Source organism: Anthonomus grandis, chromosome 6, assembly GCF_022605725.1.
Source record: "Anthonomus grandis grandis chromosome 6, icAntGran1.3, whole genome shotgun sequence".
In the NCBI taxonomy this organism is placed as follows: domain Eukaryota; kingdom Metazoa; phylum Arthropoda; class Insecta; order Coleoptera; family Curculionidae; genus Anthonomus; species Anthonomus grandis.
The window spans coordinates 18790862-18814296 of NC_065551.1; the positions used below are offsets into that span (position 1 = coordinate 18790862).

Below are 23435 nucleotides of genomic sequence, written 5' to 3' on the forward strand. Positions count from 1 at the left end.
TCCCGAATTAACAACTTTCTGTAAATCGACTGTACGAAAATAGAGTTTCGTTTGAATTTGGTTTTATATGCTCCTTTGTTTGTTTAAGGGATGAGTAATCTGTAAAATCCCTTACGGCTTAACTAATTACTTAGAAGCACACTACATTAAAAAATGAAAATAACATTTAAGTTGTAACCTGATTTATATGCGGCCAAGTTAAATATATCTTTATATTTTTAGAGCTTTTAAATAATTACAACCAGAAAGATTACAAGAATTCTCGAATCTCCGCGCATTAAAAATGAAAAGCAGATGGGCAATTCTAAAAAATTTGATGTAAAAAAAGATATTTTGGATTAAGTGACACATCACACTCACGCTGATTCAAGAAAATTCCTATTTTTACTATTTTCCTAATGTTGTAGGAATATGAATCATTTAAGATGTCTAGACCCATATTATGAGGTCTGCCTGCAGTAAAAAAAAATATATTTTAATGGTTGATTAAGTTGCTTCATGATATTTCAGGAAAAAATATGATTTGGCAAAAAAACTAAAATAACCAGTCACTTATACGATATTATATTTACAAAAGTGTTTGTCTCAGTAATATGAGCCTTTTCTAATCCTTCTTAAGTTCACTATTGTCTGTATTACTATCTTTAACTTTCTCCACAGCGTCTGGTGTCTCAACTTTATTAGGCTCTGATTCACTAATAGTTTCAACAGAATTAATTTTTGCTGCAATTTCAGCATATTTTTTTGCTCTGTAAGACTTTTTGGCTTCATTCAGTAAGATATTGTGAATCAGATTTTTGTTGCTTATTGTGTCAGGTAGTAGGGAGGGGTATGGATTTCCCTTTAGTTCCAGAATTGCTTTTTTGTGTTCTGGACCTAAAGACAATAATTATCATATAAAATATACAAATCAGATATTTAATAGTGAATGTCTTACCTGGATATGGTCTAGGTGCTTTTAATATTCTCGTAACAGCTACAGAATAATTCTCATATCTAGGTGCAAGTACTTTGAATAGTTTATGCACCAACTGTTTTTCCATAAGCCAATAATCTGCCATTTCCATTGTTGTTTTATGGCAATCTCCATACCTAATTGCATCAGATATTAGCTGAAAAAAATATAATGTATATAGATTTTATTATAGAATATAATGAAATTTTACTGGCAGAGTACAGTTTCGATAGCAATTCTTTTAAGACAAATAAGTTGGTAAATTTCAATAGTGAGTTTCATGTCAGTCATTGAAAATGGGATTTCCGATTTAAATATCAAATCAAACCAAATCAATAAAAGTTTGTACATGTCAAGGTATAATAAGTCTAATAACTAGATATAAATATAAAAATAAATAAAAAAATAAAAATTAAAAAGGCATCATTTACCAAATATAATTTAATTCTCCTAAAAAATATCGTGGCTTTAAGATTTCTTATATTGACTGGAATAACTTTAAAGAACTGGACACAATAGTAGTCAGAGCGTCGTCTGGTTCTAGAGAGCCTGTGATAATATTTCTACTGTCTGGTGTTGTAAGTTCTAAACTGTGAGATGTTATTAACAATATAAACCAAACATTGATAGATTTAGGTGCAGGGCAATATAGGTATCTGAAGGTCTCAACTGTCGACAAAAAACCCTATACCCCAGCCCAACAATAGTCTTGATACATCTCCGTTGAAGCTTAAAGATTTCCTGTGCATGGCTAGAATGGCCGCAGTTCAGAATTGTATAGCATATATTTGCAGAAAAAAAACCATGGTAGGCAGACAAAATAGTAGACAAGGATGAATTAGCCCTTAAGGACCTTATCATGAAAAGTATTCTATTTAGCCTGCCTGATAGGTGAGGTATATGTTCTTTCCACGTTAATTTATCTCCTAGAAATTTTATGTGTGAGACCACACCTGGTATATTAAAGTAAATTTTTTTTTAAGCTAAGGTTTAACTTGTTGGTCTTCAATGCTTGATTTATTTATTTAATCACAGTATCAACAGCCAAAAGCTATTTACAGATACCAACCTAAATACTAAGTAATATAAAGTATACTAAGTTAACCTGAAAAAAAACAGCTAACCACTAAAGTAAAATGTACCAACTAAGTCATATCTGACATCTACATAACACACATATTAAAATAATAAGGTAACAATGATTAGAATTGCATGATTAAGAGTATTTAAAGTTAAAAAAAATCCAAAAAAAACGTAAGAGAAACAGGATGTTATGTTTATATAAGTTAAATTGATTGAGGCTAGTTGAGTTGTGTTCATTCTCGCAACCTCTAGGGGGATAAACACCAAATTTCCTGTAATACATAAACTTCAGAAACTTCCTTTGCACCCCCTCAATCAGAGCCATCCAAATGTTATATAGGGGAGACCATATGATGGACTTATAGTCCAAGATTGGCAACACAAGTCCTTTTGTTTGGTTACTGTTTCTAGTTCATTTAATACATAACTGAGTGCTATAGGGCTACTATTAAGGGTAAATGACATGCAAGCACACTTACTGACATTTAATTTAAAGCTATGGATGTCACACCAGTTAGCAACATCAGAGAAATCATTTTGTTGTATCAGTCTTCAATGCAGTCAATCTGTAAGAAACACTTGAAATCATCAGCAAGTAGAAGACCCTTTGCTTTCTTAATGTTGCATATTAACCCGTTAATAACCGCCAAAAATGGGACCAAGATAGGAACCCCAAAGGTGCTCTTAAAGATAAATGACCTAAAACCCTTAATCTCAATGTATTAGAACCTCTTACTCAAGTATGATCTAATAAATTCAATAATGTAAGTAGCTACATCTAAGTCTGACAAAGATTTTAAAATCATGCAGTGTCTCACTCTGTCAAAAACCTTTTCCATGTCAGTATATATAATGTCAACTTTTTTTTTTGTCAATAGCTTCATCGACATATTGACAAAAGGCGGCGGTTTGTCAAGTTACATTTTCTTGGTAAAAACTCATGCTGACATGAAGTAATCCCACCTGAGATGTCATGAAATAGACGCTCAAAGATAATCAACTCGAAGACCTTTAATATGGAGCTCATAATACTGATAAGGCAATCATTTTTTATTTCATGTCTAGAGCCGGATTTGTGAATGGCAAGAATTTTCCATTTATCTGGAAAAGTTGACGTTCATGATTAAATTAAAAAGATGTTTAAATGGTTGTAAAAAATAATCACGCCAGTCCTTCACAATATATACTGGAATGCCATCAGGGCCTATTGCTTTATTAGCTTTGACCCTGCTGACCACTTTAAGAATTTCATCCTTTCCCTTGATTAAGGGAAACTTTATTGGTTAAAAACCAACATTTTTATTGCTATTGCCTATTATGTCCAACACAGAATTAGACGCGGAGTACCTAATAACATTACTAGAGTATCATCTGCAAAAAGAATAGGTTTTAAATGTTGAACGTTAGAAAGATCATTAATGTGTATGGAGAATATCAGAGGACCAAGGACAGAACCTTGTGGAATACCATGACCCATCCTCCTCTCAGTTGACACACTGTTCATAAAATAAACATATTGAAAATGACCCTTAAGGTAGGACTAAATTATTCTCACACTGTTAACATCCAGATGATAAAATTTGAATTTCTGGACAAGGATTTCATGAAGGACACAATCAAATATTTTGGTGAAGCCATAAACAGATGTATATGAATCCATATCCAATTCCCATCCTTCCATGATATTTTGTGTGAGTCTATCTATTGCCAAGGTTGGAGATTTGTTATTTCTAAAACAAAGTTTGATTTTTTTTAAAGTAGATAGTTAATTGATCCTTAGAAATTGACTCAAAAATTTTAGAAACTATGGGAAGGATAGAAATTGGGTGGTAATTTGTTAGTTCATCTCGAGATTTCTTACCCTTAAATATAGCAACCACTTTTGCTCTTTTAAGTATATCTGGCAAAATATTGCAGAAATACACTGGTTTATTAGTTTCATCAACAGAACAACTATAAGTTCTCTAAGAGTTTGAACTATCCTAGTATTAATATCAAAGCAGTCTATACTCATACTTTTTCTTAACCCTTTAATTTTTTCTATTACAATATTAAAGGAAGCCAGCTGAAATGCAAATGGAACATTGTTCATAGGAACAGGGCATGTAATCAAGAAATGAAGTGGATAAAGTAGGCCTACTGCTAAGAATAGTGTCTGCAATAAATGAAAAGATTCTGCACTCAATGTGTTTTTACTATTGCTTAAAACTTGTCTATTAGAGTTTTGTTTTATTATTTTCCACATTGAAATTTGTTTGTTAGTGGATTTGTTTATATAAGAGTCAGGCATTTTTTTTGCTTGACAATTAGCTAGTCTGTAAAGGTTTTTATAATTGTTTAACTGTTGCTTGGTGACTAAAATATGATTATATTTATAGATTTATTATTTAAAACGTCTTAGAGCTGGAACAAGAGTGTGTTTTATCACGGATCTTCGATATGCAGATGACTGTGCGCTAATAGCGTACACAGCAGAAACTCTTCAGGAAATTCTTGCTTCTTATGCCTGGGCATACCAAGCCTTAGGTCTAAAACTAAACACGTCAAAAACCAAGCTTCTTATAACTCCTGCATCAGATAATCTTCAGCTCATACAGGTCAATGGTGAGACTTTGGAGCAAGTTGAACGCTTTAACTACCTAGGTAGCGTATTTAGTACAAAACTAAACATAGACAACGAAATAGCAAACAGAATTGGCTCTGCATCAAAAGCGTATTGGAGTCTTAAGGATCGAGTGTTTTACAATCATAATCTGAGTCTTAAAATGAAAACAGCAGTATATAGAGCAATAATTGTACCAACGCTATTATATGGCTGTGAATCATGGATCCCATACAGACGACATATAAAGGCTCTTGAACAATTTCAGCAACGGCAACTGCGACAAATGATGAGAATCAGATGGTTTCATAAAGTTTCTAATAATGAGGTTCTGCAACGATCAAACTGTATAAATATTGACACTATGGTACGAAGCGCAAGAGTGATATGGCTGGCTCATGTTTACAGAATGGACGAACAGCACTTACCAAAATCTCTTTTGAATGGAGAACTAACAGAAGCTGCAAGGAGGCCGGGAGGCCAATACAAACGCTTCAAAGATGTCGTCCACGATGATTTAAAGCTTTTGGGAATTGAAAACAACTGGGAAGAGATAGTCAACAATCGTGCCCAATGGAGAAGAGCGACGTCCGTTGCTCCTCAACCGACTAGAAGAACCCAAAGACCGGCTCTGCAGGAATTTCCATGTAATGTTTGTGGCCGGACTTGCAAATCTCGCATAGGATTGTTTAGCCATAGTAAAACTCACCAAAGACTGCAGCTTTATCTTCAGTTTAGATTTATCTTTTATAATGTAATAATTTTTTTATTGTTTTACTCGGTAATCAAGTTCGGCAATATATATTTATATATATTTATAGATATTAAACAGGGTGTGTAACCTTAGTGTGTAAACTTGGGTGTGGTATAAATAATGCCCTGTAGTACAAAAAAGGCAAAGACTCTATTGACTTACCCGTTCTGCATACATTCTTGCTTCAAATGCTCTGGGATAATTTAGTTCTAACCTTTCATGTTTGACAAGTGCAGTTACAGTTTTACGCATTTTGTCTAAGCGCCCTTCGGGCCCTTGAGGGCACCTGAACTTCCTGAGTCTTGGTGGGACCCTGATCTTTAACTGCGATACTAACTTTGAAATTTCTGATTGGTTCATGGTTGAAAATGAAAAATTCTTGTGCTAGTTAACTATGGGGTTTTCCGTTGAAATGAATTTTAGTCAAAAAATGCCCGGCTAGGCTCCTGTTAAAATAAAAATTAAAATATATTCAAAAAGCTGATGTTTTTAACTTTTTATTTGAGGTTATGTTAGATTAGTCAAGTTAGTCAGCTGTCACTTGTCGTTTAAATGTTAATTTTCATTATGTTAAATCCGGGTTTTCTAGATTCAGTTTTTCGATATTAAAAATGAGCTATAATTCTTTAATCTGATTGGCCAGACTCCGTCCAATATGGTGCGAGTAGTTCAAATGACTTTATTTTGCTCCTGTGAAAAATAACACAGAAATGGCCAAAAAATGTACGATATATCAATTAATTTTCACTTTATTTAATATTCCTGAGTAATAATTCCCGTTCAGTCTGGCCATTAAGTTAACTTAGTGTATCCTCGAGTGGTTTCCAGAAGTTTCCATGCGAATTAATTCGCAATCATCAAGAAATTACGGTAATTTTATAATCGGTACGACGCCAAACCACAGCCATCACAATGGAAGTTGATGAGCCTGGAGAAGATATTGCGAAAAAAAATCAGGATTCTGGTGCATCTGGAGCTGCGGTGGAGCCCGTTTTAGGTTCGATCACGACCGCTCTGGATAAGGAAGAAAAACCAATGCAAATCCGGTCCAGCGCGAGGGTTTCCAAGAAAATGAAACTGGAACAGGAACAAGATAAAAAAGTAGGTAGAGCCATTTTAGCTGCAATTGAAAAAAGTTATATTAATTCATATACCAAAAATAGGATAATTTAGATGTGAGTTATATTATAGGATCTTGAATATAGGCTGATTGAATTAATATCTATTTTATCAAGTATTTACTATATCTTGAGTTAAATATCCATTCTAGCTGTATTTACTTATTGTTGCTAGATCTGTTTTAATCTGTCCAGTACAGACAGGAATGTAAGGAAAACTCTGAATTCCACTTGGATTTCTCATATAATAAGTGTAGCATACCTTAACAAGATTTCCAATTGCTTTCCTCAACTATCAGCTTTATTCACTTTACTTTAGTTTCTACCACAGTTTCATTTTCAGATTAGCAAAAAACAATAGTAGGTATTCCATACTATATAGGATTCCATACTTATTATATCGGAAACAGACCAAAGTCTAGTGAAGAATATATAATTTACCAAAAATTTTAAGCTATATCTGTGTAGTAAAGAAGGAAAGCACCAGTTTTCCACTCAAGTTATTGATGAAAAAAACTAAACCTTGACAAAATAAATCAAGTAAAGTCCAGTTCAACGATATATTAGTATGGTCACCCGTTAAAACACCAGCATTCCACCTGCCAAACAATGTCATCCACCTTTTATTTACATTTTTTGAGAAGTAAAATGCTGGTGTTTTAACGGGTGACCATTCTAATATATCGTCGCACTGGACTTTACATTAAAAAAACACTCCTTTATTTATTTTACAGAAAAATTTATTTATTTATTTATCCCACAAACCATTTACAATAAATACTGTGTATCAATCTCAGTATCAATAATATAAATCAAGATCAATAGCAGATTTGAAATATGTCATCATAATATGATAAGTCTACATATTAGTAAAAATTGCCTAAGCAGCTAATAACAATCCAAAACTTAAAACAATTGAAACAAGTACAGAAACTAATTAAAATCAATACAAATTTAAACTTATATAACCCATAAAAGTTGCAATAGTACAAATCATTTAAACAAGTTGTAAGTAGGTGGGTATCACAAAATATTCTTTAAATCTCTTTTAAAGCTTGTAATCTTGGAATCAAAAGAAATTATCTGATCACGAAAACTATTAGGCTTAGAAACCAAACATGAAATGGGCTCATTGACACCATAGGAATAGTCCAATGGAATGGAACAAAAAAACTTTAATTTCATCTATTTCCAGAGCAAGGGACATTTTCAGACAGGTCTTAAAAATATTAACATTACCCTTTCAGTATATTTATACTAATCTTGTTTATGTAAAATGCAATGTGCACAAATTTCAAACTCATGAAGGTAATCATAATATCAACACATGCTTTAGAGAAAAGATTATTGTACACTGGAGAGATGTAGAGATGGCCCATCAAGTCTAGGTATATGTTTATTTTACAAATTACCGCTAATAATTTGACAACTGCCCATATCTAAATTTAAAATAAAAGTCAAAGAACTTCTATTGCTTGGAGCATGTTATTTTCATGAAGAGTATCTTGGTGCTTCCTTGTTGTGATGGTCTGCCAGCTTTTAATGATGTTCTGTTCTTCTTTCCTGTCTTTTGTAGTTTCATATTTTTTATTTAAAATGATCGAATTCATAGATAGATCTGAACTATTAAGCAAAATATTTGTTTTAATGCTGAAATATTTTAAGTATTTTATATGTAATGTTTTGCATTTTAATATGTGTATTATTATATGAAGTATACCGGGTGGTGTGTCACTGAGCGGAACATAGGAAATCCCATGTAAATTTTAAGGGGATCAATTATTGGCTTCCCTGTACATTTTACAGAAAAAATGTAAGATAACTTTTTGCAGAGACCAATCTGAAAACCCTCGTGTAAAGTTTCAAAAAATTTTAATAAGCAAATCTTGAATTATTCAATTAAATGTAATTGCAAAATTACTAAATTTTCGGTTCAGGTAAAACCAGTTGCCAGATTGGTCTCTTCAAAAAGTTTACTTACATTTTTTCTCGGCGACTCACCATCCGGTAGAGTTGAGTTTCACTATTTATTTTATATTTTTTCTGATCTGACTTATGTGAATACTTTGTATCCTGATATTGATAAACTGAACTGAACTGAAGTGATATGAAGGAGACCATATACCAGAACAGTAATCCAAAATGGGACATACAAGAGAACAGTATAACCTCTTAAATGTTAATAATGAAAAATTGGTTGAATTGGATAAATCCTGTCTTTCTTAAATGCAATATGTATGTATGCATTTATATATTAGTTCAGTATCTTTTATCCCTTCTGTTAGCAAATTTTCAGTTATTGCCATAAAATAATAATTTTCTACTTCAACCACAGAAAAAAAAAATCATGGCACTTTGTCCTCAATCCTCTGGTGTTCTGGTAATAAGATTTTAGGTTCTTGTTGGGGCTGTTACTTGCTTCTCTTCCTAAGGAATCATGTGGCACCCTCCTCTTTTAAAAAAACTAGCACACCAGTGCTGCACCTTTTTTGAGCCTGTATTGATGAGTACAGACTTAACTGTCTAGACTCTAACATACATCAGAGAAATTAGGTTCTAGGAATGCTTTAAGTTGAGTAGGCCCTGGTTACAACCTTGTAACATGTAGAGACACATAGTGCACAAATGAATTTTCTTGCCTTGTGGTGAATTTATGCTTATAATAAGTGAATATAGAATAGTATTCAATTGGATGATGTGTTTGTCTGTGTTTCTATACAACTGAATACATATTTTCAGGTTCGAAAAAAAACTTAGTATTCTCTTTTGCAGATAAATTTCATTCAGTAATAATGTATTCTAATCAATGATAATAAAATAGAAATTTATTAATGAATTCGTTGTTTTTTTCACATTATACTGTGAAGATATAACTGAGCTTTTTTCCTTGGTGTCAGAATATGTTTTTAATTGTAATCCATCAGGATACAAGTTATATATAACACATTAAAAAACTAAGCGAAATTTCCAGAAAAGTAAGCTAGTTAGTTTGAAGTTTTGAGAAAGTTATAAAATCATGATTTAATTAAAAAAATCTGCAGATTTTTAATATGAAAATATTGTGACTATTGTCTATAATAACATAATTTAACGTTATTTTACGCCACTGAACTAATAATAATGATATTTATAATTATAATAAATCAAATTTAAAATTCTTAAAGGCCAGGCTTTTTAAAGTAAAACTCTGAGATTAATTAGATTAACCAGTTTACTTATAATTTATTTCAGTAAAAAGAAATCTCAAAATCAATGAATCATATTAATATAATAGTTTTGTATTGATCAAATGAGGCAACAAAAATATTACATAAATAAATGTTATAATGAAAAGAGATTAATCAGGACTGTTTGTAGTTATATAGTTATATAATATATAACTACAGACATCATAGTTAGGTCACTGCTCTCCATTATTTAAAAAACTATCCATAATGATTGTATGGTTTCAGCAGCCCTTATTGCTGATTTATGTAAAACTGAATCCCATGTGTAAAGCTTTTGTTATGTAAATTAAACAGGTTTTTAAACATCAAAGTATATATTCTTTATTCCTTTTATTTCTCTTTAAAAATACAGTGTTTACTGAATGTGAGATATTTATGTAAATATTTCTCAACAATAAATGTATACATACTTAAAGTCTGTATTTAAGTTTTCTAAGAAAAGTTAAGTCCAATAGAACAGTACATACCATTGTTCATATGAATAAATTTCTATTTTATCCTAATAAAGCATGAAGACCAGCCAGAGTGCAATCAACTACTCTCACCTTCTTCTGAATCATCCATGCCTCATCTACCAATCCCTGGAGACAGTGACACGAAAGGGCACTCAGCTGTTGGAGGACAACCAGTCAGATGTAGTACGAGGGTGGTTAAAAAACCTGTTAAACAAGAAGTACCACCTTCTGTAAGTTTGATACCAAATATATCATATTTTAAATTGACTTTTTGTTGTTTATTAGGAACCAAAACTCAAAAAGGAAGAACCTAAAACTGACATAAAAAAGGAGACCAGAAAATGGACATCTGAGGACAAAATGATGTTTTTTGAGGCAGTGAACGAATATGGCAAAGATTTTGAAAATATCCAGCAACACATTAATAATAAACTGAAAAAGAAGGGTGCTAGTGATGAACAAATGAGAACAAAGGAACATGGTAAAAGAATAAAATAATAGTTTTAACATAATATATTAATAATAATTTTTAGTTCGACAGTTTTACATAAGAGCCTTTCATGAGGTTTCAAAACTAGTCAAGTTTTCAGATAGTGTAAAAAAAGTGGTTCAAGAACTTTATGGCATAATTAACTATGGGGAATTATATAAGAAACTAGACTATAGGGTCAGTGAGAAGGTTTATCATAAGTTAAATGAGCTCATTTATAGAGGAGAAACTTGTGTTAGACTAAAAGGTAATATTTACTGTGAAAGGATTAATTAAATGCTAACAACATACATTTTCTAGGGAAAAACATAAAAATTAAGACCCCAATGTGCAAAGCCTTAATAAAACTAAACCAGCTCGATGAAAAATATGAGGACATAAAACTACCAAACAGGGTAACAGTAGAACTAAGGCCAAAAGACATGGACTCTTTTGTTAAAATCCAATGCATGGCTCAAAATCCTCGTCTAAAGACTACACTACCCATTCAAAAACGGTTAACTTCACTAATACAGTGTCTCAATAAAAGGTTTAAAGGTGAAATATCAAAAATATCCACATTTTAGCATGTTATTTTAAGGTGGAAGACCATAGATGCTCAAATCTATGAAAACGCGGCTATTTCAAAAAATCCCGCCACACAAGACTGTGCTCCATCAGATCAAGAGGTGCAAGAGAAATTGAGTCTTGTGGCGCCCCCTTTAAGGCTCCGACCTCCACCGGAAGCTAAAATTGAACTGCCCTCCATTAATTTCAGTGAATACCTAACCAGGTAAGGGAATTATTGTAATTATTATTTATTCTTGAAATTATATGATAGTAATAAAAATAGTTCTTTCTCATCAAAGTGGTCGATGTTTAGGGATCAAGTAATTTAATTTAAATTGGCCGACGTTAAGCCAAATATACTGGCTTCTTCAGTGTAAAATATTGGCAATATCATTTAGACAATTATTAAAAAATTTGCAATAACTATTTCCTCTGCTACAGCTCCTTGTTATTTCCTTAAAATATTTTTTCTAGTAGTAAAGATTTAAGGTTTTTTTCACAATTCTGAAGAATTATTTTTATTCGTGTCTCTGAATTATCTATCCTTATTCTTTTTCAGGTTATTAAAACAATTTATATCTTATGTAGTATATGAATTGTTTATAAATTTCTGTTATATTTTTAATAGATTTAATGAAATTATTCTTATCATCATTGAACTTCTAATTAGACACAGATCTTTTTCACAGGTCTTAGCGACAAACCTTAAAAAATTTTATGTATTTAAGAAACGGGCTACTTAACACAGAGCCTGAACTAAGCTGTCTAGTATACAGAGCTATAGCATATCTGAGCATATTGTTAAGTAAATAAGGGATGAAAAGAGAAAATACTATGAAGAAAAAATATATAAGAAAAAAAATATAAGGATTTATATAAAAAAATAAAGTGCACATTAATATTGAACTTATTGATATGGAAAATAATTTACCTGAAAAATCGAACCACTATTTTAGAGACAGTATGAATGAAATTTTATTAGATGTAGAGAGAACAAATATTGCAGTAAACCAGGATCGTAATTTGGACCGTAGATTTTCTTATATTAATTATACAGCACTTAAAGATGTTGTTGTTCATCATAGCGAATAGAACAAGTCCTAATTAAATTAATATATTTACTTAAAAACACTGTTGAGAACATTAAACAACCTTTGCTTAATTGTTCTCCTGAAACTGGTGAAATTCCTGAACTATTAAAATTATTAGCAGTTATTCGATATCAAAAGTAAATAAATCAAATTTAGTTAATGACCTACGACCGATAAATAATTTATGTGCGTTAAAGAAATATAGGAAAATGTTGTGCATACATAGCTGGTCAACTATCATAATGTTTTAGCGGGTTAGAAAGGGCGGGAAAACTTTTCACCACAAATGAAAATTCCAATCTTTTGTAAGTAATGCATTTTGATGAGTTCACTTATCATCAGACACACACTACATAGCTCCAATGTTTACGTGCAAAACTTATTTATCATTAATCTTGATCAAAAGCTTGGCATTTTCATTTGCGGAGAAAAGTCTTCCCGCCCTTTCTAATCCGGCATATGATAGCCATTCCACGTCAAGAATGGATTTCTACTTACGAATCTTAATGTTTAACCACATAATTAGTGACTGTCAACCCGGCTTTAGAGAAACAGACTAGACAGAAATACAGTAAAGACCTGTGTTTATTGCAACTTTCCCTCACTTACTTTATCTCCAACAAGCTGCGGTGTAGCGTACCTCCGACTAATCAAACACCGAAGTGGGACTGGCGCGAGTTTGAATTGTTTGAATTAAACCAAGATTTACAATATTTAAATTAAGGTCATATGAAATATCACGTGCAAATTCATGTATATTTTTAACAAAAAAGAAGTGCATGTTATAGCTTTATTTTATCAAATTTATTAAAATTAATACGGATTACGTTTCGTTAGTTGTCGCGCGGTTAGACTGAGCGCTGTGCATCGATCAATTAAGTACGACAGATGCGCTGCCGCGTTGAAATGAGAGGCACAGTGGCGGCTTCTCTCGAGTTTCGATATCCGAAAAACGGATTCGAAGACGCAATAAACGAGAGTTTACTGTATAGACCTATTTCTAGTTATAGTATGTATGGCTTTTTGAATGCTCTAGAGACTTTATTCTTACGTCTGCGTCTTCATGCTAAATTAATATTAATTTTAGATTTAAACATTGACTATATATAATCATTTGTGGAGAATTTTTTGTTGAATTCTCCTTTTTTCGGGTTACATAATTTTAATTATTGTTTAGGTCTGATGATGCTCTAGTCGAGCGAAACATGTAACCTTCGTAATTTTATTAAATGTGTTTGTGATGCTGTAGATTTCATGTTTTTTACCTTTTATAAAAGTGTATGACCAGCATCTTTGGGATAATGGATGAATTTTTCGAGTTAAATAATGCTAATCAAGCTTCACTCATCCGCCTCTACTAGAAAACCCTTATCTCAAGGAAAAATTACCTACTGAAGATATGGTTTATTCAACAATGCCTGCTTTTTCACCTTACGCCAAATTTCGTTTCTTTGCGATGCAAAACAAGGACTCATGCAGGTAGAAAAGCCTTAGACCTGGCTAGAAAATCATGGTTGAAAGAAGAAATCAAAGACCACTATACAGGAACTTAAACAACGTCAATGTAATTTGTGATTGACAATGTGATTGTAAATTCAGAGATGAAGTAACAACTTTTGGCTCTACTACTTTTAATAGATTACACAAGAAACTTAGTAACCTTAAAAACAAATATATAGCTTCACTTAGACTCAGTGATTTCCACGAATATCGCAAAAGTAATTTTAGTCATGTTTTTCACGATAGATTTATGAACCTTGTGGTGTTTTTTTTCTGAAGTCAAATTAAAATTTCTTAACAACAATTTAAAATTTAATTTAAAAAAAATAATAATAATAATAATGATGTGTTAGGGAAACATTGGCTGTAGAGGCTGAAAATGCTCTACAGTCAACGGATATATCAAATAAGAACATTTTAAAAGCAAAAATTATTTCCTTTTTAAATCAAAATTGTTTCCTTAACAATAAACAGAGAATAAATCAAAACAACAACACAATATTAAGATCTATAAAAAAGAAAATGAGGGGCAACGATATAGTTTTCACAAAAGCCGACGAGGGATCATGCTTACTTGCTCTAAAAAGAGACGATTACATAAATAAAGTAATGGATTTTCTAAGCACAGAAGACTTTGAAAAGGTTGACAGAGATCCGACAGGTCCATTCTTTAATAAATTAAAAAAAATCTTAGACATGACCTTGGTAACCTTAGAATATTTTAATTCTACAAAACAAAAACTATATCCCATGAACCCTAAAGACCTCTATTATATGGGTTGCCAAAAGTCCATAAAACTAGCATGCCAATTAGACCTTCGGTTTCCTTTGTCGACCCCCCTTGTTACCAGTTATCATCTTGGCTTAACAACGTTCTTAGAAATGTCTCAAACTTCAAAGCGCCATATTCTGTAACAAATTCAGTAAATTTTGCCAAAAGCATTCAGAATGTTCACGTTCCAGATACAGCCCAGCTTATATCGCTAGACGTGAAAAATTTATTTCCAAGCATTCCACTTGCTGATTGTCTGGTCTTAGTCAAAGATCTTCTCAGGGGGAAACTTGATTCACTCTTGGTGGAAAATCTACTTTTGCTCCTTTCTACTGTGTTAGATCAAAATTTTTTCCTATTTAACAACCGTTTTTTTAAACAAAAAGAAGGACTAACAATGGGCTCTTGTTTATCGCCATTTCTTAGTGAAGTATTTCTTAGCAACTTAGAAACAAAAATAATGAGCAGTAATTTTAAGAATAACATCATCTTTTATAAACGGTATGTGGATGATATATGTTTGATTTGGAATGAAAGTGAGGTAGAGCTTACAAATTTCCATAATTATGTCAACTCTCTTCACTCTAAAATTGAGTTCACAATCGAACGGGAACAGAACACCTTACCATTCTTAGATTTATTACTTAAGAGCGAAAGAAATAAGATATCCTTTGAAATATTTCGTAAACAAGCAACAACAGATAATATACAATATAATTCAACATCACCGTCCTCACATAAATTTGCTGCTTTCCATTCTTTATTTTACAGACTTTTTAACATCCCACTTTCTTGTGAAGCTTTTAAAAAGGAATTCCTTACCATTAAACAACTAGCAGTCAGTAACTTTTTCCCTCTTAAACCTATAAAATGTATTTTCAGTATGTGAACAATTATAAATTATCATTTAATTTTATCAGACAACAAACAAACTATATCAAAATTTTTAGGTCATTTACTTATTTTGGACCAATTTCGTCACAACTATCCCGCTTTTTTTTCTCCCTTTGGCATAACCCCAGATTTTAAAACCAATAATACGTTAAAAAGACATCTAATTAAAACTAAAGATAAACTACCCCCGCTATCTTCTCCAGGAATTTATGAGATTAGGTGTAAAGAGTGTCCTGCAGTGTACGTCGGCCAGTCTGGTAGGAAGATTTCTACTAGAATTAGTGAACACAAGGCCCAATATAATAAATTTGAAAATACCGAAATCACAGTGACCAGATCAGCTTTTGCTAATCACCTCCTCGACTCCAAACATAATTTTCCTGACAGCCAAAATATAAAAATACTGCATCAATGCAACAAAAGTAAAAAAACTATACTTGTTGTTGACAATGGAGATTAGTAAAGTTTTTAAAAGCCCAGATCTGTCCTGTGTTAATGGAAGGTTTGATTTTGATCGCCACCTAGTTTTTAATAACCTTAAGTAGTTCTAGACTCTTAAATGATGGTTAGATTTCTAAAATGTATAAAGTGATTTGATTGTTTAGTTGAGTTCTTTGTACATAGAGAGTGCCACTTTATTGTAAGCTTTGTTTACTTATATGTCAGGTGTTTTGTGTATGTTATGGTAAGTTTTTGTTGAATTCTCCTTTTTTCGGGTTACATAATTTTAATTATTGTTTAGGTCTGATTATGCTCTAGTCGAGCGAAACATGTAACCTTCGTAATTTTATTAAATGTATTTGTGATGCTGTAGATTTCGTGTTTTTACCTTTTATAAAAAAAAAAAACTTTACTCTTATGTTTGCCTCTTGATGCTAGATTAATATTAACTGGAGATTTAAACATTGACTATATATAATTGAATGGATCTATTTAAGTCATTTAATCTAAAACTTCTGGTCACTACTCCTAAAAGGATTGCTGCTGGCTCAAAAACTTTGATTGACTATTTTTGCAAAAAACTTAATGACAATAATGAGTGTCAGGCAGCTGTAGTGCCTTCAGGCTTATCAGATCATGAGGCTATAATATCAAGCATACCACTGAGATTCAATAAGTTTATAAAAATTAATAGGAAAATGAGAATATATAGCGAGAGAAACTTTCAAAGGTTTATAAGTCATTGCAAAGAACTAGACTGGGAATCAATATTTGTAACGTCAGGAACCACTTGAAAGTTTTAACCAAAAAAGGGAAAAAATGGGAAGGGTTACAACGGGAATAAGGGTACCCTCTAAAAATTTTAGATGTCTACATCCTCTTAGAAAGTTTTTTGTCCCACATAGCTTATGACATATTTTAACACATATAAAATTATTTATCGCAAAGTAATTAAGTGCGCGAAACAAAATTTTTATAATAATAGAATTATTCAGGCAAAAAACAAATCTTAAGAAATTTGGCACATAATTAAGAATTTTAGAGACATGACTGTCAGTTCTAGTAATCAGCATCGAATGTTAACAGTTTAATGACTTTTATTGCTCTATTGCGCAGAATCTGACTTGCCAGATGCCATCTGGGTTGGGTCCTATGCAATACTTGAAAGATATTACAGTGTCTGATTCCTTTACCTTATTTCATACTCATATTAATGAAATTAAAACCATATTTAGACAAATTAAAAATAAAAACTTCTCAGGAATTGACGAAGTTTCAGTAAAAATATTTAATAGGTTGCCAGATCTTAGCTACTGCAATAAATATATCTTTATATTCAGGTATATTTCCGGATAACTTAAAGAAAGCTTTGTTAAGACCTCTGTTTAAAGGAGGCAGTTTTGAAAATTCTTCTTGTTATTGCCCTATATCCCTTTTTCCTACTTTATTTAAAATTGTAGAAAAGATAGTCAATTCTGGAATGATGACTTTTCTTTAAAAACATAAATTGTTAAACATTAGCTAGTTTGGATTCTACAGTGGCAAAATAACTTGTGATGTGGTATTTAATTTTCTTGTGAGACTATCTTGGTCTAAATCGGGCAGAGGTAGCTGTAGCAGATTTCTCCAAGGCGTTTGACTGTGTGGATCGAGGAATACTGTTGCAGAAACTTACTTGTTACGGTTTTCGAGGACTCTTGACTGACTATAGTCCTACTTAATTAATCGGAAAAATATGTGATTTTCCACTCATCGATTTATATTAGATAGGCAAACAATTGAAATAATTTGAACCATTATTCCAGCTATTATTTTGATTTTTATTGCACTACCATCGCTTCTCTACATTCTAGACGAAACTTCAAACCCCTTAATTACTATTAAGGCAATTGGCCATCAATGATAATGATCGTATGAATATTCAGATTATAAAAATCTTGAATTTGATACCTATATAATCCCAATTAATGAGTTAGACAAATGAAATTTCCGCTTATTAGACGTTGGTAACCGTCTAATCGCCCCCATTCAATTGTCAAATCCGAATAATTGTTACATCAGCTGATGTAATCCATTCATGGGCAATTCCATTATTAGGAGATAAAATTGATGGGACCCCTGGCCGATTAAACCAAACAAATTTTAATTTAAATTGCACAGGACTATTTTATGGGCAATGCTCAGAAATTTGTGGAGCAAACCCTAAATTTATACCAATCGTTATTGAAAGAATTTCACCTAAATCTTTTTTAAACTGAATTAGAAAAAATTCATTAGATGGCTGAAAGCAAGCACTGATCTCTTAAATCAATTTATAGTAAACTAGCACTTACTTCTAATGAAAAATGTAGTTAAAACTATAACACTAGCTTGTCAAGCTAGAATTATTACCAAGTAATAATTTTTAATTCCTCAAATAGCTCCGCTTTCTTGATTAAGCCTATATTTATATTTTTTTTTTACTATTCATTATTTCTATTATTTTAAACTACTACATATTTTTATACGAACCTAAAATTTCGCACATAAAAAGAAACAAAATCAATATTAATTGAAAATGATAAACTTATTCTCAACTTTTAAACCCTCAACTATAATTTTCTCTCTAAACTGAATTAGATCATTAATATTTTTATTGATTATTCCATCAATATACTGAATAATCCCTTCACGAATCTCTATATTATGAATTTCCATAAATAGAATTCTTTAAAAAGAATTTAAAATTTTAATTAATTTGCCCTCCTTTAAAGGAAGAACAATTTTTTTTGTGAGGGTATTCTCATTTATTTTATTAAATAATTTCTTAGGACTATTTCCTTACATTTTCACGTCATCAAGACACCTAAGATTTAGACTCACCTTAAGTTTACCCCTATGATTAAGATTTATAATTTTTGGGTGATTAAAAAATACAACCCATATATTGGCTAAAATAAGTGTCTAAATAACCTATCGGCAAGGCAGAACATCGAGCATACGGTTCATCAAGGCTCAGTGCTGGCCCACTTTTGTTTCTTTTATATATAAACAACCTAGCTTCCATCAGTATTCATGGATCATTTACTTTGTTTACCGATGGTACATTAAATTTTGTGTGATGTGATCTGATACTGACTCATTAAGTAATACTATAAACTGTTGTATGAAAACAATAGTGGAATGGTGCAATATAAACAGGTTGATTTTTAATGTTGAGAAAACTAATATTATAAACTTTAAATGTACTGTAACTGACATAGTTCTAGGTAATGTCCCATTAAGTAGCAAAGAAACTTAAGTTTTTGGGATTAGTGGTTGATAGTAGGTTGAAGTTCGTGGTTTGAATGTTTTGTGGTAAGGGCAACAAAAATAAATTTGGAACATAATGTTACAAGGGAAGTATATTTTGCCTTAAGAGAGTACCACTTAAGGTATGGAATACAATTTTGGGGTTTTGCAGCCAGACATTAGATTCGGTCCGATTTTATTCTTCAAAGGGCCCTAGAGAGCACTGCAAGCTTATCAGTTTATTCGCGAAGGAATATTGACTTTGACTTCACTTTTTATCTTAATGACTGCAAATATGGTTTACAAAAAATACAAAGAATCACTAAATAGCAGAATAATGCCATTGATGGTAACAAGATTTGGAATCAATAAGTTGGGATTACGCATTCCTTGACTAAAAGAAGTTCAATCATATATCAGGGAATTAAAATATTTAACCATCTGCCTCTGGAAATCAAAAATTTATAGTGTGAGACTTTCTAGTAAACAGGTTTAGAAAGTATTGTTAAGCAAGGCCTTTTATCCTCTTGAGGAATTTGTTAACCTTCTTGTAAACTTATAATTGTTGTTCTTGTTTGTTTGCCTTTTGCGGTTATTTTGTTATACATGAAAATTGCTAATTAATGTTTTTTGTACTTTTATCTTTTTCTTTTTTAATACAGCTTTGTAAATAGGAGTGTTAGCTTCTCATAAAATAAAGCATAATTGATTGATTGGAAAGTTTAACTGCGAAACTGCTGTGAAACAGAGTGTGTTGGCTTATTGGAAAAATATATAGATTGTGATTTACTTAAAGATGCTATTTTCTTGGAATTAAAAAAGCTTTTGAAACCATCAATAGAAAGAAAGTAACAAAATTAGAAAGTATAAGTTTAGAGGATGTTGCTTTGGAATGGTTTAGTATGTATTTAAAAGATAGAAAACAGGCGTTAAAAATTGATTATATTTTATCAGAATCATTAATAAATTAATGTGGGCTTCCATAGGGTAGTATTTTAGGACCATTGCTATTTGTGATATATATTAATGAATTAATAGATTATGTTAAAAAATTTACAACTTATCCTTTTGCAGATCATGCTGTATTTTATTTGACTACATCAAACACACAACATTAGTGGCGTAATTTAAATTATTTAAAGGTTAAAACCTCTAAAATAAAATACATGCTAATAGTAAAGGAAGGTTTTTACAGACAGTTACCAGTAGCTTTAAATATAATAAAAATAGAAAGTTCGAGAATATGCAACAAAAATCAAATACTGAGACATATGGATATTCTATCCACTTAAATCTTAAAAGTCATGCACTCAAGGTCATTATGATTTCATATAAGGTATATTATTTATCTGTGTTCGCCTTATACGGACAAAAAACCATTTACATTATACTTATCCTGCCTCACTTTAATTTTTGCTCTAGTATATTATTTCTATTACAACAAAAAATAAGTTTTCTTGACTTCAAAATTTGCAAAATAGGGCTATGCGCATAATACTAGGTAAACCAAGAATAATCCCAATAAAAGACATGTTACAGACTTTAAAATGGTTACCAAGCACAGAGCACCTTCTACTCAATGGGCTGACATTTGTCCACAAGATTAAAATTGGTCATGCTCCATAGTATCTGTTAAGTAAATTGCCAATAACACCATACATAAAGATTTTTAAAAAGGCATGTAAAAACCATTCGATTGTAAATTTAGTATAAAACCACTTATTTGTGAACAATTTTTCATGTCGGTTTGTCTAATTTGTGTCTTATTTTTGTAAATATAATATACATATGTTTGCGGTATTGTATAGAGTATAGGTAACAAAACTTTTAACAAGGATATAGGTATTTTGAGTTAAAATTATTTATTAAAATATTGAATTGTAACTGATTAATTTTATTAAATTCTCTAGCTTAACGAATAAAGAGTAAATGCAGAAAGTAGTTGGATTGTGATCTTCGTATACTAAAAGTTAGCCATTGTACAGGATCTTTCTTCAGATATGGACCTCCTCCTACAGGGGTGAAAAGTTTTAAAAAATATTTTATACAAAAGTTTGACTTTTTACATTTTTGCATCCGAAGTGTTTTTTTCTTTAGAAATGTCAAATTTTGACAAATGGTCAGTTTTTTCTTACAGAACACCCTATTTATAATGGTTAAAAAGATCGGAATTTTATTATTTCAAATATCTATAGTTTAGCTACTTTTAATTCAACCGTTTTGAAAATATCGGGCTTCAAAAAAAATTACATATTAAAGTTCTGGGTAGGCTGTCCATTGTTAGTGTTTGACGTCTATTAGAAAACAAATTATTCAGAAGACATTATTATTTTGCCGTTTTCTAAGATAAACGGAATAAGTAGAAACAATAAAACTTTAAGATTTAATATTTATTAAGCGATATTTAATTACTTTATTTTTAAAAAAATCAATATTTTAATAATTGATTAACTTTAAACTAAATCGAAATAATTATAACTGCTCTATATTAATACAATTTATATAATTTTTTTCAATTTTTTGTATCGTATTAATTATAAGCTGTCTATAATTTTGGTTAATATAATTTAAAATAGAATTATTTGTTTCTAGTAAATGTCAAACAATAACAGGCACCGCCTATCTTCAATATTTAATTTATTTTAAAGTTTGGAGCCTGATATTTGCAAAATTATTTAATTAAAAGTAGTTAAACCATGTATATTTGAAGTCAGAAAATTCCTCTCTTTTTAACTATAAAGGTATATACAGGTGTTCCATAAGAAAAAACTCTCCATCTCTCTCAAATTTGGACATTTCTAAAAGAGAAATATTTTTTCTGACATGGGATTCAAATATTTTAAGTAAAACCCCAAAAGTCTTGTATCAAGTTTTTTTTGTAGTTTTTACCTAACCCCTATAGAGGAAAATATATAAGGAAAAACCCTGTACGTGTGGTGTAGAAATTAGAATTAAGTAAATTTGTACATAAATATTAAATCAATTATTACAATAATATTAAATCATATTTACGTCTATTTTCGAGTACATTATAAAATTTCAAATTATGATTGTATGCATAAAAAGATCTTGGTCTATTAAAACGGTAATTAAAAATGTATTACCTTATTAAGTTATAATAAGGTGGTCTATTGTAAGCTGGGGCTGAACAGACACATTGCCATATCTTTTTTTGTATTTGTTTAACAAAAATTCCTGTAAAATTCAATATTGTACAAGTAGTACTTAATATCTACCAGAACTGCTATAAAGCTTTTTGATAGGGCTAACAGTTTAGGAATTACAAGACTTTGAATTCTACCTAACGTCAAGGAGCTTTTGGTGCTCCAACCTGGATTCTTTTCCTAATATCTTTTGATTCTGTTAAGTTAATTAAATAACCTTTACTGGGTAGATACTGATTTGCTGTTTCACTTTTGTCTTAAGACCCTAAACGCAATAAAAAAGGAGATAAACGACTTCTATGAAAGTGGTCTATCATAGGCTGGAACTGAATAAAAAAATAGTAATATCTTTTTCAATATTAGTTTTAAGAAAATTCCTCTGGGATACAAAATTGAAGAACTTTTTAGTATCTACCAAAGGTGCTATGAAACTTATTGTTGAGACGAACGGTTTAGAAATTACAAGTGTTTGAATTCTACCTAACGTCTTGGACCCCTTGCTGCTCCAACCTGGATACTTTTTCACATATCTTGTGACCCTGATGAGTTAAGATCCTCAAATAAATATCATTTGCAAATACTCATATTAGTCTTTGGAAATTTGCTGTTAAATTCAAAATTGTAGAATCTGCTTAGTATATCTACCAAATCTGCTATAAAGCTTCTTGATGAAACAAACGATTTAGGAATTACTTATATCTTTTGATCCTGATGAGTTATGATCCTTAGTTTTTATAGCTCTTAGACAAATTATTCCTAGATGGTATTCAAATGTTAATTTGCTGTCAAGGGTTTCACCTAGATCTTTGATAGTGTATATACAACACATTTAGGTTTAGAGTTCAAGAGTTGCAGGTTGTATGGTATTTCAATGGGTTAATAAAGATCCTATTTTTGTTGGAATACTAAAATTTATTTAGGTCGTTTTAAAGCAAAATCTGAAGTATAAGGAATATATGCTTTTAAATTGTCTACATTTAATAAATATGTTCGGTATATGAAAAACAGCGGCAAGACGTAATAAAAAAAAAAAAAAAAAAGAGCAGGGGGGTTCGAGGTGTGAGCCTTGA

At 31.1% G+C, this 23435-nt stretch overlaps 2 protein-coding genes across 3 annotated transcripts in view; one reads left to right on the forward strand and one right to left on the reverse strand.

Moving 5' to 3' along the window:
- Positions 1-548: 548 nt before the first annotated feature.
- Positions 549-5927, reverse strand: LOC126737301 (39S ribosomal protein L17, mitochondrial). The gene is made up of 3 exons (XM_050442143.1): positions 5557-5927; positions 938-1112; positions 549-876 (listed from the first exon to the last, which is right to left on the reverse strand). The coding sequence occupies exons 1-3, from the start codon at positions 5752-5754 to the stop codon at positions 605-607; spliced, it is 645 nt and encodes a 214-aa protein (XP_050298100.1). The 5' UTR covers positions 5755-5927; the 3' UTR covers positions 549-604.
- Positions 5928-6070: 143 nt separating this feature from the next.
- Positions 6071-23435, forward strand: part of LOC126737288 (protein cramped-like) — a 52186-nt gene continuing 34821 nt past the window's right edge. The window contains exons 1-6 of one of the 2 annotated variants that reach the window (XM_050442119.1): positions 6071-6495; positions 10248-10424; positions 10480-10675; positions 10728-10931; positions 10985-11213; positions 11265-11456. In XM_050442119.1, the coding sequence (XP_050298076.1) occupies positions 6307-6495; positions 10248-10424; positions 10480-10675; positions 10728-10931; positions 10985-11213; positions 11265-11456 (1187 nt within the window). In that variant the 5' untranslated portion in view covers positions 6071-6306. The remainder of the gene's footprint in view (positions 6496-10247; positions 10425-10479; positions 10676-10727; positions 10932-10984; positions 11214-11264; positions 11457-23435) is intronic. The other variant, XM_050442118.1, reaches the window with a different exon arrangement.

Excerpts from the sequence above, each read along its gene's own strand:
- LOC126737301 (XM_050442143.1), bottom strand. The coding sequence starts at position 5,754 with ATGAACCAATCAGAAATTTCAAAGTTAGTATCGCAGTTAAAGATCAGG. Across the intron at positions 1,113-5,556 it reads CAAGAATGTATGCAGAACGG|CTAATATCTGATGCAATTAG; the intron begins GTAAGTCAATAG and ends TATTTTTTTCAG. Across the intron at positions 877-937 it reads AGCACCTAGACCATATCCAG|GTCCAGAACACAAAAAAGCA; the intron begins GTAAGACATTCA and ends TATTGTCTTTAG.